Source organism: Odontesthes bonariensis, chromosome 21 (genome assembly GCF_027942865.1).
Source record: "Odontesthes bonariensis isolate fOdoBon6 chromosome 21, fOdoBon6.hap1, whole genome shotgun sequence".
Taxonomy (NCBI): domain Eukaryota; kingdom Metazoa; phylum Chordata; class Actinopteri; order Atheriniformes; family Atherinopsidae; genus Odontesthes; species Odontesthes bonariensis.
In genome coordinates, this window is record NC_134526.1 from 23,807,966 (window position 1) to 23,827,468 (window position 19,503).

General features: G+C 40.8%; 1 protein-coding gene across 1 annotated transcript in view; it reads left to right on the forward strand.

Annotated features, from left to right (window-relative positions):
- The window catches only part of mei1 (meiotic double-stranded break formation protein 1), a 77,924-nt gene that overhangs the window by 47,999 nt on the left and 10,422 nt on the right, over nucleotides 1-19,503 (forward strand). The window contains exons 22-28 of the mRNA XM_075454393.1: nucleotides 1,989-2,178; nucleotides 7,607-7,720; nucleotides 8,515-8,625; nucleotides 11,661-11,836; nucleotides 12,166-12,250; nucleotides 13,474-13,658; nucleotides 19,141-19,222. Of these exons, the coding sequence (XP_075310508.1) occupies nucleotides 1,989-2,178; nucleotides 7,607-7,720; nucleotides 8,515-8,625; nucleotides 11,661-11,836; nucleotides 12,166-12,250; nucleotides 13,474-13,658; nucleotides 19,141-19,222 (943 nt within the window). The remainder of the gene's footprint in view (nucleotides 1-1,988; nucleotides 2,179-7,606; nucleotides 7,721-8,514; nucleotides 8,626-11,660; nucleotides 11,837-12,165; nucleotides 12,251-13,473; nucleotides 13,659-19,140; nucleotides 19,223-19,503) is intronic.

A 19,503-nucleotide genomic window follows, 5' to 3' on the forward strand; every position in this document is an offset into this window, starting at 1 on the left:
CTGAGAATGTTCGGGGAACACGGCGGAGCCCATTCATCTGGCGAGTGTCAAGTGAAATCAGTCTAAACGAAAGTTACAGGCTACCCCAAAACGTCACGTTTATAACCCATTCTTTACATTCAGCTCTTTCTAAATGGCAATTTCACACGTTGCCATGTCTATACTGGCTTATTTTAAACAAAATAAGGTTAAACCAGAGCCGCGTTACACTGGATGTCATTCAGCTGACCGGGGATGATTCTCAAATCAATTCAGCCTGATTGGCGTGCGTCCCTGAAACATTTGGACATATTTGCGGACTAATGCGCATATTTCTTTTTTTTTTTTTTTTGGGCCCCCACCCATTCCTGGGCCCGGGACAAAATACCCGTTTGTCCCCCCCTATCGGCGGGCCTGCTTGCTGCAGCACTTAGATGTGAGGAGCTAAAGGAGATCTCACAGCTTGTGGATATTTGTGCTACATTTCAAGCTTCCAGTGCAGATTGTGAAAGAGGATTTAGTTTAATGGATCATATCAAAACAGCATCCAGAAATCGTCTTGAAGTGGCACATTTGGACCAGCTGATGCGCATAAAGTCAAAGCAAGAAGCAGACGAAGAGGCCATCAACCGGGACAAAGTGTACAACCATTGGAGAAGTGAGAAGGACAGACGTGAAAAATAAGGTAAACTTAAAGTCAAATTTGTGTATATTCTAGTGACATTTATTAAGATTTTTTATTTATGGATATTAATCATTAAATGCTATTACTACAATATAATTTATGGGTAGTAGAAATGCTAATAAAAAAACTGTGCAATTAGATATTTTACAGACAAAGAGTTTACACTGTATCACAAGCTATAGCGCAGGTTATTGAACAAAATGTGAATGTTTTAATGTGAACAAAATGTTATGTCTGAAAGGTGTATATGTCTCATTTCTTCCAGAACAGGATCCTTAGCCATGCCACAACTGGACCAAACCCAGGTCAAAGTAGGACTCTTGCATATATCATGAACAACAAGATTGTCTTTTTCATTTTAAGTGGGCTTATATTAAAAGTACACTAATGAAAATTGCGGCTGTGATTTGATTATTTTAATAAGCCATGTAACTTGCTCTGATCCAAGGTTTTTAACAGGTGTGATACTGGTGTGTGGCCACGGCGTGCACATCTAATGTTGCTCACAGTGGTCCTCAGTGCGCTCAGAGAGCTTGTGTGTTTGCCCAGACACATGAAAAATTAGAGGGAACATTGGTGGTGAGGGCCTGGAGCTGTGGTGGAATTGGGTTTGACCGGCGTGTTTCTACTCTGGAGTTGTGGCTCTAGCAAGCTGCATATTTGCAGCAGCACAGTCCTTGGCAATCTTAATCGTGATGTCAGCCATTTGTCTGTCTCCACATGGGTATCTACGCGGTCTCCTCCAAGAGCCTGACGCGCTAAGGCATCCAAAAGTAGCAAGTCAGCCGCTGGTTACACTTCCCATCAACCTTGTTATATACAGAGTTAAATTAACCTTCAATTAGTGCATAATTTAAGTCAAACAGAATAATGTCAGCATCATTATGGTGTATAATGTAATTATTTATGTTTGCTTCAAAGTAATTAAATATACAATCCATTAGTCAAGCAAACTTGATTGGAATAACAGCGGACTATTTTACGAAACTCCTAGGACAGGTCTGGATCACTCGTAAATTTTGTTCGTACCTGAAAGAAAACGTAAAATACGAAAAGATTGGTGAATGCGCAAATTCTCTTAAATCACTCGTACGCACGACTTAAGAACAAATCTGTTTGTACGAACAGTTGTTACATGAGGCCCATTGTGTTTTTAAAGCTCGAAACAAAAGTAAGAGTTGTGTGTTATAGTTTGCAGAAATCATTTGTATTTATTCTTCCACAACTGGTTTAGCTTTACAGCTTTAGGATGATGATAGTACGAAGACATTTTAAATTAGGTTGCGCTTGCAATTTAAGTGACTGTCCTTCTCTGTTACTGCAGGACATGGTTAGCACCAGAGAGGCTCCGCTCGCAGAGCGAGTTCTGGCTGTGCTGGAAGTTGTTTTGCATGGTCAAAGACAGAGTATCACAGACTTCTGTACAAGTCTTAGGCCGGCCCTTCTCCAGGCATTACAGCGGATCAATGTGGAGAACATGGCTCATGGGCTCGGACAGGGCCACACTTCCACAGGTATGAGATTTACCTAGACACATTCCACGGGTGTAGCAGAAATATAAAGATATTTAAAGATGATTATGATTTATTTATTTTAAAAAAAGAGAGAATACCTTGGCTCGAGTGTTGAGTTGAATGAGATAATAAACTCTGAAACTGAATGCATCAGATAAATTGGTTATTTGAGATTGTGTGATTCATCCATCTGATGAAATGCAAAACTAATCTGCACAGCATCATTCGCTTGTAGTGCAGTAATGAAACACTAATGGATTCTTTCATTCGAAGTTTAAGCTGCTTCAATCACAGCTTATTGCTCAACAAGATGTGGATGCCAAATTCTTATTTTAAACATTTTTATGTACTCTCACCGCACTCTTGCTTTTGCTGGAGCTAATCTGTGTTAAATGGCACATGAAACTAAAACAAAGATAAAAGGAAAAATGTATACAGAGTAACTCAGACACACACCAGTTTACCGGAGTGAGTTTACCTTTTATGATCCCACAGTTTCTGTCACAGTTATGCAGATTAAAACTTAATGTGGCTTATAAATTGTGTCCCCACTGTTGACCATGAACTTATTCAAATAATACACACACATACACTCAGTACCTACACATTGAGATGTAATACTGCAAATTTAATGATTTTCTTGTTGGATGTAGGCTTTAAAAACAGCCTCCAGCAGCAGCTATGTGAATTCAGATGCCCATCTGTTTATGCTGACTGAAAACTCTTTAATTAAGAAAAGCTACTTTTGGTTGAAAGTCTCTACAGCATTATCATGTTGTCTACCAATCGCACCTTACACCACAACTCCAGATTACGGTGGGAAAACTCTGACAACATTTAATTGAAAAGAATATTACAAATGAATAACATGTGCAGTATCTTGCTCTGGGTGTGTCAGGAGGCTGCGGACAGTTTGAGGAAACGTTCGAGACATTCTGATGCTTCCAGCTTTCTCTCTGAGAGATTGTCGCACGTGTAAATATAACTGAAATCCCAGCACAGACGTTATCTTTCAATTATTTGGATGGTATTTTTGTAAAATGGTGCTTTGGTTACCAAATAAGGATTTAGTCAAAGCAGAGCAACAGTCTCAATATGTTTTAATAATGACTGTTGGTTGACACATAGTCTTAATGGGCTACTTTCAGTCCCAATTTCAGACCTGCCCCTTATGTTCCCGACTGGGACTTGCTCTCACGCTCTGTTATACATTGTATCTGTCTTTATGTGTGTGGACAGGATTGATCGACATGGTATTGTTACAGCTGTGCGAGGAACAGTCACAAAACATCAAAAAGAAGGCCGAGATCGAGATTAGTTGGTTCGACCTATGATCACCAAGTAGGAGTAGGAGAGCACAGAAGAGTGCAACACCATCTCTGTTACAAATCACTTGCCTGTGAGTGACATGTGATGGAGTGATGAGCTGTCCGGGGTGTATGCAGGTGTAGAAAACGGATGGCTAGATATACGGGAGGTCTCCTCACCAAAGGGAAAGCTCAGAAATGAGACTGCCACTCATCCAATCTTCCTCAAAGTCCACTACACAGTCCCTCAGTTCTCCAGTAATACGCCATCTGTGTTCGGCATCTAAAAAAACTCCATGGGTTAATAGGTCTGTTTGGCACAATTTGTTTTTACCCAGCCTAATGGGAAGCACTCAGTGTGATTATTCTCAAACTAAGAAGGAAATTCTCACAAGAACATTTGTGCTCATTTATGTTTGCTGGTTCATTTTTGCAGGCAGTATTTTCTTTGAGTTACTGTCTGGCTGGGGTCACATTAATACACAGTGTAAAAGCTGTTTAAATATATTTGATTTAGTTTGTTTTTTTTCTCCTTCTCACTCTCTCTAAAAGGCTGGATTTGCTGTTGTTAGGAAATCAGGAAGTCTAGCAACTCAACTGTATAATTTGTATGTTTTTCCCATTATAGAGCATGGTGCAGGACTGTCATTCAGTTAGTGGGGGATCTATCTATCAATCTAGCTATCAATATATAAATGAGTGCCACCCACATCTCCAGCTCTCAGCTTTTCCTCAAAGTTTCCTCCACCTTGGCAAAGCTCACTCTGCTACGAAGGGCCAGAATCATGGGAATCATTTCACATACGACGCAGCAGCTGCTCTCACTTCAGCGACACACTTACAGCTGCGTGGGTCTGTCTTCCTGGAACTCATCTCTCGAGAGGTAGCCGTGTGAGAAGTCTTACAAGCCTGCTTCTCCATAGGCTTTTTCGACCATGCTCCACAGACTCGGTGTGTTTTCGAACACAGTCTGAAAATTCGGCTATGCCGTCAGCTGCTCCTGGCGCTGCGAGTGGCTTTTTCCCCATCTGCATGAACTGCAAACGGGAATGGAACAGAGAGAAAACACATTGTGTGCAAAACATAAAACAAAAAAACAAAAAAAAACTTACCAAAATGCCCTCTTCATACTCACAGTGTCCCCCAGATAAATTGCTAAAATAGCATCAGTCTTAATAAGTTTAGTAGCAAACTCAGATGTTTTTGGGTCAGAATGTAAAGCTGTGGAGAGAAGAGGCTTTAACCTCTTTCACACATCAGTGTTCTGCCTTTTAGGAGAAAAACACATCCTTGTTAACCCGATGCTGTTCCTCTTTGTAATTCACACATGCCAAACAAGAGGTGGTTCAGCCCTGCATTGCTGTGTTCTAACACACATCAAGCCAGTGTCACAAAATCAGTTAAAGGATAAGACCGTTTTTTTGACATTGGGCCCTTGATTTCACATTATAACATGATGTTCTACTCACCCCTGCTTGTTGTTGGTCATTTGGAGCTGTTCCGAAGATATTCGCGAGGCGTCTGGCTGCTCTCTTGAGATATTCGGCCATGAAACGGTTTCCTATGGGCAAGCTTATACAGGCACAAACTATGCTGTTTATAATTTATTAATTACTCTACACTATCACTGATAACGTGGAGGTGCGTCGCTTACTTAAAAAAATCCGGGTTATTGTAATTTTGATTTTTTTTGTCGTAAAGTGGGTGTTACTGACGTCCTCGTGGTGCTACTGCCACAGACAGCCCACAGACCTGCTGCCTATTTATTCATTCGGCTAAAATTCAAAATTAGTAACCCGGATTTTTTTAAGTAAGCGACGCACCTCCACGTTATCAGTGCTAGTGTAGAGTAATTAATAAATTATAAACAGCATTGTTTGTGCCTGTATAAGCTTGCCCATAGGAAACCGTTTCATGGCCGAATATCTCAAGAGAGCAGCCAGACGCCTCGCGAAAATCTTCGGAACAGCTCCAAATGTTCAACAACAAGCAGGGGTGAGTAGAACATCATGTTATAATGTGAAATCAAGGGCCCAATGTAAAAAAACCGGTCTTATCCTTTAAGTGACGATAGCACCATTTTTTAGAGGCCGAGGGCGATGCTCCGAAGATTCAAAGCAGAATTCCCTCGCCATGCAATTTATGGACGATTTTGCTTGTGATGTGTCTTGGAACGCACCGTCATACTATAGAAATACTATCTGGACATATTGATAAAGTGAACAAGTTGAATGGGCTTAAAACATCACAACAGAAAATCATTTTCACACATGAGAATTAGGTGTGGGCTCTATCTGCAGTGGCCTAATCACACATGCATCAGGCAGCAGGAGACTGTGTGAGATGCACTCTCTCTGCTGGAATGCTCCCAAGTGGTTCCTAGGTGGAGCACACAGGAGGCACGACGTGATGCACAAAGTATACCGCAGAAACCCCCTCTCTTCCCATGAATTCTCCAGACATTTACCTGCTTTTTTTTTTTCTGACATGGACTCAAACATGGAGATTTTTCCAGAGCTAATATTGGGCTGCTGGCTGGATACACTTTTAAAGCCTTGTCTGTCTGACGCATTGACAGTTGTGTTCTCATTTGCAGCCGCAAATTGTTTTGAAAATTTCAAGGTGTCTGTCCTGTGGAGTCTCTCCTGAAAACTTGATTAGTTTTAGATTAATGTTAAAGTGGCAAAACGCTTCCCTGAGATGTGTTGACTTTGATTAATAGTGGAAGGGAAGAGCCCCATTTATCCTCTATTAAAATGAATCTTCCCAACCTCCTCTGACACGATAGGCAGTGATATATGAGGTACTTGTTTAATATTGTAGATGGCATTACCGTACTGATTTATATTCTGTTATAGATTATTGATTATAGATTGTGTCCAGAAATTTGACATCGAGAGGAATTTCTTAAATTCTTCTATTAGTATTTCATCTAAATTGAACTATTCAGATAGCATCATATAGACAGACACTGTTAGATCTAATCAAATCAACCACTGACCACCATTGCAACTTGTTTTGGTCATTTGCACCTCTTACAAGGTGTGACAGCTCTGCCTCATGTTTCATGATGCTGTCAAATCATCACACTTGAATCAGATTTCTTTTAAGAGAAGATGCCATTTGCTCTGAATCTTTAATTTGGTAACAGTTGGGCAACTTAGAAAAGTAATTCAGGATGATCACAAAACCAGTTAACTAAAAGCAAATTAATATAGACGAGGTGGTAATTATCATCAGTACTCGTCTCCTGGACATTTCCTGCAAGCTGATAGGACCAGGAATGTTTTTATGTTGTAAATGTTAAAAAGATGCAGATGAGAAACCATTGCAGAATATGTGAGTGAAAATGTGTTTTCCTAGTGTTTAAAATGCCCCAGTTATTAGACATGAGTTTGATGTTTGGGAAATTCTCCAGATTTTCTTCCATGAATGCAGATAGTGTGCTGTAGTGTGTTTCTGGTGGGGGTTTCTGCCAGATGGTGCTATCATGTCGGCATATTTGACCAGGTTAATTAGAACAGCTGAAGGGCAGAACGCCAATGTGCCTGCAGGGGATTCAGGAGCTGTTGCTGTGGTTAGCCTCTGCCTCCTCTCTGCTCATCCAAAGTCCCGAGGGGATCAAAGGCTGTTATCCCTGCGCATGTTTTAGTTAGCTCACTGTAATTTGCATTAATATATACTCTATATTAGCTTCAACGTGGTGGATTCCAGAGGGAAGAGATTTTAATATTATGCACTACAGCAGTAGAAGATGACTAGTCTTCCTTATCTTCATCCTGTTGGAGCACCTTTGGCCTACATCTCCTTTCACTCTCATCCATCTTTATGCTGGTTCCCCGCAGATCCAGACCCAACATATTGTTTCTGAAAGTTTGCGTAGGAATATAGCATGCTTATTTCTTGCTCTGCTTGCACTTTCATGATGATGCTGAACAACAGGCATCCCTTGGTCTCCCCAGTCTAAGCAGTGTTAGGTGAAAGCTTGCTCTCTTTTTGGGGAGGACATTACATCTTGGAGTTTTTGCTTTTTCAGGATGAGTGCAGATAGTCCTTTAACTGCTCCTAGTTTTACCTTGTTTGTTTGTGCTGGGTTTTTGTGTTTTTCTCTTTGTGGGCAGTCAACTCGCTCCCTCTGGTGCTGAAGCTGCTTTGTGTGACGCAGGCCAGTGACCCGCCTTCAACCCCCTTCTACTGTAATATGGAGGGAGTGCACTTCAAGCTGTTCTACCATGGTGAGGCCAAAAGGTGCTGCTGACAACACTTTTCCCAAAGACATTTATCTGCCTCATCTGCATAGTCTTGGAGACGCCTTACATTGCATAGTGCATTACAGTATGGCTATACAAACATTTCCTGTGTCAGATACAAATACTGAAATATATACGCAAGTAATAAAATTCTTGTAGTCATGCTTCCAAAAAGTGTGTCTCATACGAGCACAAATACAATCTTTCATCTTGCAAGGAACTGTCACTTAATTCATCACCTGCTATGTTGCACTGCTGGCTTTTTCTTGCACATTAACGTGTCTCTTCATTGGCAGAGGCTTCGCTCATTTTGATTTAATATAATCATCACAAACACTCGAAGACATGCTTTCTGTTGATCTACAGATGAAAAGGCTGTTCAGATGCATATTAGACTGACGTAGCGAACCATAACTAAGATTCTAATGACTGGGGTCCAATTTATTATGCTTTTTGCCTTGATGTTGGCAGCCCTCCTCCCTCTGTGACTTAGCTCTTAGTTTTTGTATTTTTTACCGTGTAAGTAAGTGGAGCCTCCTTGGCAGCCTGTGTTGTTAGTTATATTTTGCAGCCAATAATCTTTTTGCACTGTGACAGATCAGTCTTATCCAGTCCTCCCCAACCTCAGTTAATGTCAGGGCACATGTTGTCACATTTTTCCAGCTATGTATTGTTGGTGTAAGGGTACATCTCCATGGTTTGATGTAAATGTAATGTCTGCTGACTTAATGGGAAGCCAAGTGTGTGATTATCTGTGTGTGTGTGTGTGTGTGTATTAGTGAGTAGTGTAATAGGGATGCTGAAACCTACCAACACAGAAAGCCTGCTGCCTGCCCTCAACTACCTCTACTGCAGCCTGAGTCTGAGCCCTGAACACAGCACTGACAGAGGTTAGACACACTTTACTTTAGCTTCCCTGTCAGATGTGTGTTTTTTTTTTTTTTGTCTCCCTCCCTCAACATAGCATCTTCACCTTCTCTAACTCTGCCTTATGTCTCTCTCTCTTGTTGAAAGAAATGAAAGGCTGATTTTCTGTACTGTGTGTATATATTTCTGCATGCGCACATATCATCTCAGAAGGGACGACACAAGCGTTTCTCTACATAATTTAAAAATATGTTCTTTTGAAAAGGGGAGTTTGTTAGATTATATCCACTAAAAGTTTTATGCAATTTAATTTAAAAATACAAAATCACTACCGAATCCAACAAACCATTTGGAAAATTAAATTGAAACTGAAGAAGTATCTGTACTAATGATAAATTCATTCGAAGACTTATTTACTCTGAATTACTGACCAGAAGATGACTCAAGACAGATTACACTCTCTCTTACTGAAGACATTTGTTTGATTTATTTTATTAAATGCGAGATCATTTCCCTACCCGAGCATCCATGCAAAGAAACTCAGCAGAGGTCAGCACTGAGCTGGCGTGTAGTTGATAAGGTGGCGCTGGTGGCCAGAGATACAGTTGGGAGGCCGAGCTTATTATCATCAAATCAAATCAAATCAAATTTATTTGTATAGCACATTTTATGTACAAACAGTTCAAAGTGCTTTACATAAAATAAAAGCATTGCAGCAGGGAGTGGAAGAAGCATTAAAAATACACAAAAGAATATAAAGAGAAACAAATAAAAGAATTTAAATTAATTTAAAAACAAGCAACAGTCTAGATAAGTTAAAAGATATTTCATGCATAGACACATGAGAACAGAAATGTCTTTAACCTGGATTTAAAAATGTCTACATTTGGTGAGAGTTTAATCTCCACTGGCAGTTTGTTCCACTTGTTTGCAGCATAACAGCTAAATGCTGCTTCTCCATGTTTAGTCTGGACTCTGGACTGGACCAGCTGACCTGAGTCCTTGGATCTAAGAGCTCTGCTGGGTTTATATTCTCTGAACATATCACAGATGTATTTTGGGCCTAATCCGTTCTGGGATTTGTAAACCATCAGCAGGCTTTTAAAATCTATTCTGTGACTGACTGGAAGCCAGTGTAAAGATTTTAAAACTGGTGTGATGTGTTCAGATCTCTTAGTCCGGGTTAAAACTCTAGCAGCAGCGTTCTGGATGAGCTGCAGATGTTTAATGCTCTTTTTGGGAAGTCCAGTTAAAAGAGCATTACAGTAATCGAGTCTACTGGAGATGAATGCATGGATGAGTTTCTCCTGGTCTTTTTGAGAGAGGAAACCTTTAATTCTGTTGATATTTCTGAGGTGGTAAAAAGCTGCCTTGGTGACAGCTTTGATGTGGCTGCTGAAAGTCAGATCTGAGTCTATCAACACTCCGAGGTTACGAACTTGGTCAGTGATTATAAGGTCCCGAGTCTCAAGATATTTACCAACGCTGACCCTCTTCTCTTTGCTACCAAACAGAATGATCTCAGTTTTGTCTTCATTTAATTGTAGAAAATTCTCTCTCATCCAGGTGTTTACTTCCTCCAGACACTGACACAGTACGTCTGCTGGGCTGCAGTCGTCCGGTGACAGAGACACATAAAGTTGTGTATCGTCTGCATAACTGTGTTAATTGATGTTAAAATTCTGCAATATCTGACCAAAAGGGAGCATATACAAGTTAAACAGAAGAGGTCCAAGAATTGACCCCTGGGGGACTCCACAAGTCATGGCCACTCGCTCAGATTCATAGCTGCCAATTGTAACAAAATAACTCCGGCCTTCTAAGTAGGACCTGAACCAGTTAAGGACCGCTCCAGAAAGTCCAGCCCAGTTTTCCAGCCTGTGCAACGGGATTCTGTGATCTACAGTATCAAACGCAGCGCTGAGGTCCAACAGAACCAGGACTGAAACATTACCCGAATCAGTATTCATCCTAATGTCGTTTAACACTTTGACCAGAGCTGTTTCAGTGCTGTGATGACGTCTGAAGCCTGATTGAAAGTTATCAAGACTTCCACTTTCATTCAGAAAGTCGTTGAGCTGGTTAAATACAACTTTCTCAATAATCTTAGATATAAAAGAGAGATTAGACACAGGTCTGTAGTTGTTCATCATAGAGGCGTCTAGAGTTCTCTTCTTTAGGAGTGGCTTAATGGCAGCTGTCTTTAGTGACTTGGGAAAAATGCCTGATGCCAGTGAGCTATTAACTATTCGTAGGAGATCATTTTCTACTGAGGTAAAAACAGTTTTTAAAAAGTCGGATGGTATTATGTCCAGAGAACAAGTTGTTGATTTCAGATGCCGAACTGTTTCCTCTAGGATTTTTAAATCTACAATATTAAATTGTGACATAACGTCAGAGTTATTCTAGGTTTTAGACACAGATTAGTTTTCTAGATTATGCCTATAGCTTTACTGCCTCTGCTGCCTGCCTGCCTGCCTGCCTGTGTTCACGCTCTCTTTTTCCTATAGTGGTGACTTTTATGTAACTTCAGCCTCAGGCCAGACAGCGTTTGAGCTTATGTTGTGGTGAACAGGAATAGCAACACATTCCTCTTTTTAAAAGACAAAAAGTAGGATATTTTAACTTCAAAAGATAGGCTACAGCTTTTTTTTTTTTTGCTTTTTTTTTAGAATGTGAAATTGATCTGGTTGGCTGCCTATGTGCTACATACTACCCTATTATTATTCAAATTATTTACCAATGATCTTTTTCCTGATAAAGCAGATATATAGTTGGATATTAGGCCAAATCGTTAAGTATTGGGTACACTTTGATCAAATGAAACAGTCCTCTTCTGTTCTAGTCCTACATTTTCACTGAAACTGATTCATTGGGGTGTTAGCATTTTAGAGGACAGATAGTCTAAACAAAATAATCAAAATATACAAGCTTTACAAGTTTATCAGTTTCATTTGTTAACAAGGACCAAAGCCACAAAGAAAAGTGAAACTTATTCAAATACTCATACAGGACACTAACATTTATGTATAATGACACAGTGCGTCCTCCCTGCCAGCTGTCTCCATGCTGCTCTCCAACAGTGGGCTGATGGACCAGCTGCAGACAGTCATCTCCTCCTCCTGTGCTCCACCCCCCTCTCCTCCACCAGCCTGCCCTCCTTTGGCCCTGCTGTGCTGCAGCCATCTACTCCTGGCCTCCCTCATTACCTTGCAGTGCGTTCACTCCACTCAGGTACACACTACAGCTCAGCTTTGCCCTTATGACAGCTTCAGGATTGAACTTCACACAATCAAGGCGCAGTCAAGGGCAACACACAGAACCTACAGCAAAACAGAGCATAGAGCTAAATGTGAGGGCAGAATATAAAACAGCAATTGCATTTGTTTGATACTTATCACAGTATGGCTTAGGTATGCAAAATGCAGCACTGTCTTCTTGCTCTCTGCTCACACTGTAGGGATAATACATTCCTACTTGCAGTGATTTTGGTCCTAATCTTGTTATGCTTCTGATTCCCCCTCTCCCTATTTTTATTCCTCTGTGTTTCTCTTTCATTCAAGGTCCAAAAGAGCATCAGTTGGAGTTTGGATGCAGCTTTGCAGCGACTCCTTCTTCAGAAAAAAAACACAGACAATCTCTTGCTGGGTAAAAAAAAGAAAAAAGCTACTGAATTTTATTGTTATATTGTTTTTAAAGACACACAGTCAGGTCATCAGTGATGCAGGTGCTTTGTTTTTTTAATGTAAAATACTGAGAGCTTCTCAGCAATTGTGGATAGCAAATTTTTTCTCTTTTCCCCATTTGCTCTAGTCCTCTAATTTTCATCTTCCTCCTTTCTCTGTGAAGTTCTATGACACCAACACACCTTGCTACATGTCAGTAGACATTGGTGTCAGGCATCCCAGGTTATCGCTGCTGCTGGACATGTATTGTGTATATCTGGGGATAAGGATGGGGTTAACTTCTGATTAGTTTACATGTACTTCTGCACAGGTGAAGTGACCATCTTTCACTGCGCCATCTTCAGTGGAGTTAACCAAAGCCCATGCTTGCATTTCACACTCTCATTATATAAAGTGGACCAGATCCCACTGCAGCACTCATAGACGGATCATCCCTGCTGCTCCCGTGTCTCTGTCTGTCAGATGGATAAGTGGCCTGTCAGGGTCTCTCTGATGTATTGGCTCCGTCCCTCTGCTTGCCTATCTCTCTGTCTCTTCACTCGCAGCTTCTCTATGTCCGTCTGTTACTCTGTTTTTTTTCCTCCCTTATGCTTCTCATTCTACTCTTACTTTTCTCTTTCTTCTTTTGCGCTGTCACTAATTAGCCCTCCCTCAGAGAGCTCTAATCGCAGTTTACATGGCATGAGGGCTTTTCAGATGGTTGGCCGCTCTCAATTTGGATTCCACTGTACTCTTGCACTCTTTTTTGATTTGTCTATCTTTATCTCTGTCTCGACTTTGGTCCCTCGGTGCTGCTTAACTTTTTTCAACCCTGCCTCTCACTCTCCATGCTCAGCACTAACATCTTTACCTTCTTAACCTCACTCTGTCACATATCAGTCCAATTTGCTATCACTTGCTTTCAGCTGTCTCCACGATGCATCCGTTTCCTCTGTTGTTTGTTTTTTACCATCTCTCTTTCCTTCTAATTTTCTGTTTCCACTCTGTTTTACACACATAATCCTCCCTCTTTTGTTGTGGACTTGTTTCTCCTGTGATCTTTTCCTCCACAACTGTTTGGCATGTGCTCCTTGTTTGGCTCGACTGTTTGTTTAAGCAATCCATTATTTTCCTATAGTAAGTTGCTTTACCATCTAGCCATTACCACTCTGTCTTTCTTACCACTGTCTCGATTTCCCTCTCCAGTCAGCTACCTGAGGTTGCTGCAGGCTCTTCTCGATGTTGATCTGGCATCAGCAGTGGTTCACCTGAGCACTGGTCCTGGATTGGTCGGACCCAGACCCCTGACGGTTGAAGATGGCGCATTGTACCCACTTGGCTCCACAGGGGCGCTGTGCCTCTTAACTACTCTCAGTGGACTTCTATTGCAGGTTGTTGAACTTGTGGCTGTAGGTATGCCTGTGTGTGTTTATGTAATGTTATGGGGCGCGGCTATAGCCCAGGAGGAAGAGCAGTTCGGAAGGTCGTGGGTTGACTCCCGGCTTCCCCAGGCCACACCTTGAAGCGATTTTGGGCAGGAGACTATCTTAGAATTCAATTCGGTGTTTTATAAAATAGCCGAGTGGTCGGCAATAAGCAACATGGGGTTATATGAATGCGTATGATAGAGAGAAAAAAAAAAGCCCTGTGTAGCCTGTAAAACGACTGAGACGTGCTGTATGAGTAAATGGGTAAATGTGGCATGTCGTGTAAAAGGCACTTTGAGTTGTCAGCTGTTTTATAAATCATTGAATTGAAATTTAAGATAAAGACTTGCTTTGTAATGAGACTAAAATGTGTTTTAGTTAGGCAACTATTAATTACGGTAAGTATTAGCACAAGAAAGACCCCCTAAAACCTGAAGTTTTTCTGGAAATTCAGAAATTGTGTCAACGCCTACTAAATGATTGATTTCTCAGCCTCTGTAGCAAATAGAAACAAAATTCAAAAAGTATTTGAGAGCTTACACCTGTGGCTTTCTTTGGAAATTGAGTTTATTTACATACACCTTCACGAAAATAGAAAATGTAAAAAGTTAAGTGCAGGAACAGCACTATTTTCAATAAAAAAACTAGTAATAAAATTAAATAAAAAGTCAAGTGCAGGAACAGCGCTATTTTCAATTAGAAAACAGTAATAAAATAAAATTGAATTTTATATTTAAATTATTTATTTATCTATTTATTTTATCGCCAGTAATCTCTTCGTACTGGCAGCACAAGGAGCCCATACACATTCCAATAAACGTTTTCATCTCCGGCACAGTTACGTGTGACCACCTTGCCATCTTTGCTCGAGCTGGAGTCTCATGTAACTGGTCACTGTATCTATTCATCTCAGAAACGAGATGCGCCCAAAGCTCCTCAGTAAAAATAGGATTAAATGCCTGCAACGATGTGGCATCTGCAGGTAAATCGACTTTCACCCCTGGTGTGCGGTTGAAATCTCTCCGTTGATTACGGTGGTAATTGTCAGTCTTCCACTCACATTCAAACCCTTCAAAATCATCCTCAAACATATGTGCTAGCCATAAATCTCCATCAATTGGGTCAGCACGTTCTTCAGCATCATCAAAGCCAAGAAACTCCTCACAATCGCTCCCGTCTGAAATGTCTTCCCACTGAAAGTCCTCCATGCTTGTTTCGATGAAACTTAACTTTTTTTTTTTTTTTTCTCGATGTAACTTAACTTCAAAACAATGACACGAGGAACATGACGACACTCTCACGTGTCTATTTTAATGCATTTAATTGGCGCAGAGGTCAATAATTGGTGCAAAACAACCTTATACAGGAAAAAAGACGTGTACGCTTTCCCGGCCTTAAAGGTAGAATAACGCAACAGCGCCCCCGGCTTTAAAGGTAGAAATGCGGCAATGCTTTCCCGGCCTCAATGGGTTAACAGAACAACAAACGGTACATTCCTGTGTAATAATGAAAGGGGGATTGCTGCGGCATCCAGTATATTGTCTTTAGGTTAGTTATGGTCTTATACATATAGGCACGAAGCAGCATCTTTAAGGAACCAGCTGAGTCTGTAAGGTGTCAGACTTGTTGGATAGCTTACTGCTCAGCATTACTTTTCCAATGATTTCAAAATTGGTAAGTGTTTGTGTTTTTCCAGGCCTTGCCTTCATCTTTTACTGTCTGGTAGTTGGTATTTTGAAATTATATTTGCAGAATCGGCAGATTGGCTGATTAGCAGTAGGATACATTTGCTCAGCCACCGTGCATGCAGTTACATGGAGGAATGCAGTTGTTCCTCAGTTGAGAAAATAGTGGCAAAGTAAAGAACTGTGATGCAAAAGTGATTCAGAGTAAATCTCGCCATATCTATGTAACATTTGCTCAAACTGCTATGACAATTTTTAAGTTTGAGCTGTTTTAGATGGCCAAAATTCAGCACAGAAATTGAGCACAAATGCAACAAATAACGACATCAATATTATGGTTATGTGCATATAAATGAGTTCTAATTATTAATATTATCAGTAAAGGTAACAATAGTATTAGAAATGTTTGTTTAGCCTCAAATACAGAATCATAGGATCTCATACAGATTGTATGTTGATGACTTAAAAGGGACATATTATGGAAAAAAACACCTTTTTCTGTTCTTGGGATCATATATTAGGGTCTGTTTGATGTCCCCAGCAAGTGTAAACTCCTAAAACACAATCCTGGCATTCTTTGTAGTTCCCCTTTGTTTTAAAGTTCTTCATTTAACGAGCCGCACCGATTTTAATTTCAAAAGTATGTTAATTCTTCAGTTCAATCCACCTCCTCTGTTAAGCCTTGCCCTCTGAACCCTGCCCCCTCACATCAATCCGATAACCCCGATAAAGGCAGCATCATGCGGCAGCTGTACTGAGGAACATGCATCTTACATCTACCGCCAAGAGGATATAAGAGCACAGTGGATAAATTATATTTGAGGTTAATGTTCCAGCAAGAGTTAGCTAAAGACTGTATGTGCAGCAACCACTTTTTATTGGACTGTTTTAACAACAGCCACAAAGAGGAATTAGTTCCAGCTCTTAGTGCTTAAAATATATATAAGTATCTGAGAAATAATTCCTCATGATGAGTGAGTAACTGCTGACCTCATCCAAAGGGCAGAGTTGAGTACTTGCAATGTCTCCACCTTGAAAAAAAGATTGTTAACAAAGAGGTGTCAAAACAGGGGATCAGACAAGGGCCACTGTGCTTAGACCAACAGGTATTTTTTACCAAAGCCTGTGTCATACATCTCAATAAGACCCCTGGAAATTGTGTCAAATTGTTAAAATGCTGATATGATGACCCCCTTCCCTTTGCTCTGCTGCAGATGTCAACATGACATTGAGCTTACCTTTCGTGATGCATAATAGCATCATGAAATGGAACATTTATTTAAGGCTTTCACAGCTTTCTCTAAAAGGATATTATTACATGGAGACTTTGATGGCTTAAAACGAGAGTGTAGAAGATTTGTGTTCCATTAAATAAGCAAAGCACTACTTCTGTTGGGTAGCAGTCAGCTCAGAGGTGCATCCATCATGGCTGTAAATATGATGGACTGGCAGTCCCAAAGAAACTGTTGTAAAAAGAGCAGCAGATTTTTCACAAAGAGACTAAAATGTGTTGTGCGTTAATCTCTAGACATGTGCTGAATAGAATCTGGTTTAAGTATGTAGCATTGTAAAGTGTGCCGGTGCTGCAGCATGCCAGCAGCTGGCTCCAAACCAGTGGCATCTCCCCTCTCTGTAAAAAAGACTCGGAGCTGAGTTGGATGGTTCAGTGCTTTCTCGTCTGCTGTTCTGCAGCTGATATGAGTAACGGCTCCCAAACCCCTCCTTTCTCCTGTGTTTTGGTTCTTTTCCTCTTGACGCTCTGGTTCGGCTGCTGGAAGAAACACTGCAGCTCTGGAGTTCTTCTCTCCACTTCACTTGTTGTCTCCCATCCCGTCTGCGCTCCTACACACACACTTTGCTCCCCTCCGCTGTCCTCTTTCTGTCTCATCTCACTCTCTAACCCCGACTGTTTTATGCTCTCAGTTTATCATCTTCATTCATCTTTGCATCCTCATCTGGCCTTCTCTCACCTGTGCTTCCTTAACCTCTATCCAATTCATCTCCCTCCCTCCCTTGTCCCTTTCCACGCATCTCCTTGACTCCTCCGTGTTATCTCCTCCTCTCTGCCTATGGATTAGGGTATAACTTGTCGTCTTATATATCCGACTGGCCTACTTGAGTATTTTTGGACCCTACTCAGTGCTCACTGTCAGCCCCACCCCTGTGGGAGGCACATGCATTATTAAAATCTTTCTTCAGTGTTATCTTGTTATCTCTTTTGTTTCTAAATGCTCTGTCCATTGGTGAGCCTGTGTCTGTATGTCTGTATGTATATGTGTTTCTGTTCCCTCTACGTCTGTATCTTTGTTTGTGCCGTTTTCTGCCAAGTGAGTGCACATTGGCTGTGTCACATTACTGTGGCTCCCCTGACGTGTCAATGATATGACATATCAGGCAACGCATCCCATCAAAATATGTAACAGCGGCATTATTCCAATTTACTTTAAGCTGATTTATCTTTAAAGAAAGAAAAAAGCAATACATTCCCCTTCTGGAGGTAAAAGAGGTGATGACAGTACATATCAAATGCAGGATTCTCACTTTCACCCATTCACATCCCAGATGGGATATGAATCCCAGTCTGAATGATAACTTCTGATTATTTATTGGCTTTTTGTTACAACTGCAGTAACTGAAATCAGCCATGGCTGCAGTTCTTCATTTGGTTACTTTGACAATTACTTTGTTATCTCGACATAACAAAAGTTGTTTTCTCATAGTGAGCCGATTTATCCCATTATCTCAAAAAACTCGAGATTTATTCTGCTGAGACTGGATAAATTGGCCTGTTATTGTAAGGAATACTATGGAGAACTCAAAAATGAGTGTCGGGTCCTTCTGATCACATCTGACTTCAGCTTGCAACATGGCTGCTGTGACCCTCGGGGTGCATCCATAACTTAAAGCTGCCGTCTGCAACTTTTTTTTAGTCATATTAGCTTGAACTGTCATGGGATTCTGGAAGTAGAATATTAAATAGGCTGTTTAGGAAAAATCCCGAATTCTGTAGCTCCCTCTGAAGCCTGTAATCATGCTTGCAAAAATCGAGCGCTCCCGGCTGTTTTTAACCAATCATGTTAGGTTTATTATTGATCTATTATCTGAGCAGAACAGTCACCAACCACGTCTTCCATGCTGAGCGTGAGTCTGCCCCCAGCATGTGTGCACGCACACTGGTGTGAACTCACGTGCACAACCTCGTCCACAGAGGGGGAGGGACCTGAAAGTTGTATCAGTTCGAATTTTCCGACTTTAGACTCGGAATTTTGAAAACCTGCCGACGGCAGCTTTAATGGTAATTTGATGCAGAATTGTGGAATCTTGTTTGCTGCAGTTTTTAGAACATCAATCCTTTTCTGTCAAGAACAAAGATGAAAATTAACTTTCATCTAACTTTCAATTAGTTAAGCATCAAAGAATAATTATCGTCCTTCAATGTTTACATTCACTTCACTATTTTTCTGTTATTTTAGACTTACTTTCATTTTAAGGTGCTGATAAGTTCAGGTTTGATTAAGTAAGATGATAGATTGGACCCTCTCAAACGTAGATTTTTAAAACCTCCATTTTCCACGATACAAAGTTACAGGAGTGACGAATTCGTTACATCCTAAAAATATGTCCAAAAACCATCTTTTACAAATGCGCTTTGAGCTGTGGTCAAACATAGCGTGGACATTTGGACAAATATTTTTTATCCCTTCGTTTTTGTGTGCTTGATTTCTCTCGAGTTTTGGCTTATTATGTCTCTTCCTCCTCAGAAACACGAGCTGCTGTTGAGAGCTTCTGTCAACTGTCTAAGCTCCCTGCTGGGCTTCCTGAAGAGGAGGAGCCCCTCTTCAGGTACCAAACAGAAAGACGGGGAAAGAGCAACCGTAGATAATCTGTTCATGCCCGTGTTACCCCAGTAAGAAAAATATTTACAAATGCATTAGAGGGACAGATGAGAGACCATATGTGCAGGTAGATTTACTCTTACGCACTTGACTTAATTATAGATGTGGGGTATGTTGCTTTAGTATTTCCATTTTCTGCTTGTTGACTCCGCTGCATTTTAAGGGGACTACATTTACATAAGAAGTTGGAGCGATAAATTATTTTACTTGAGAAGATTCAGATGTTTT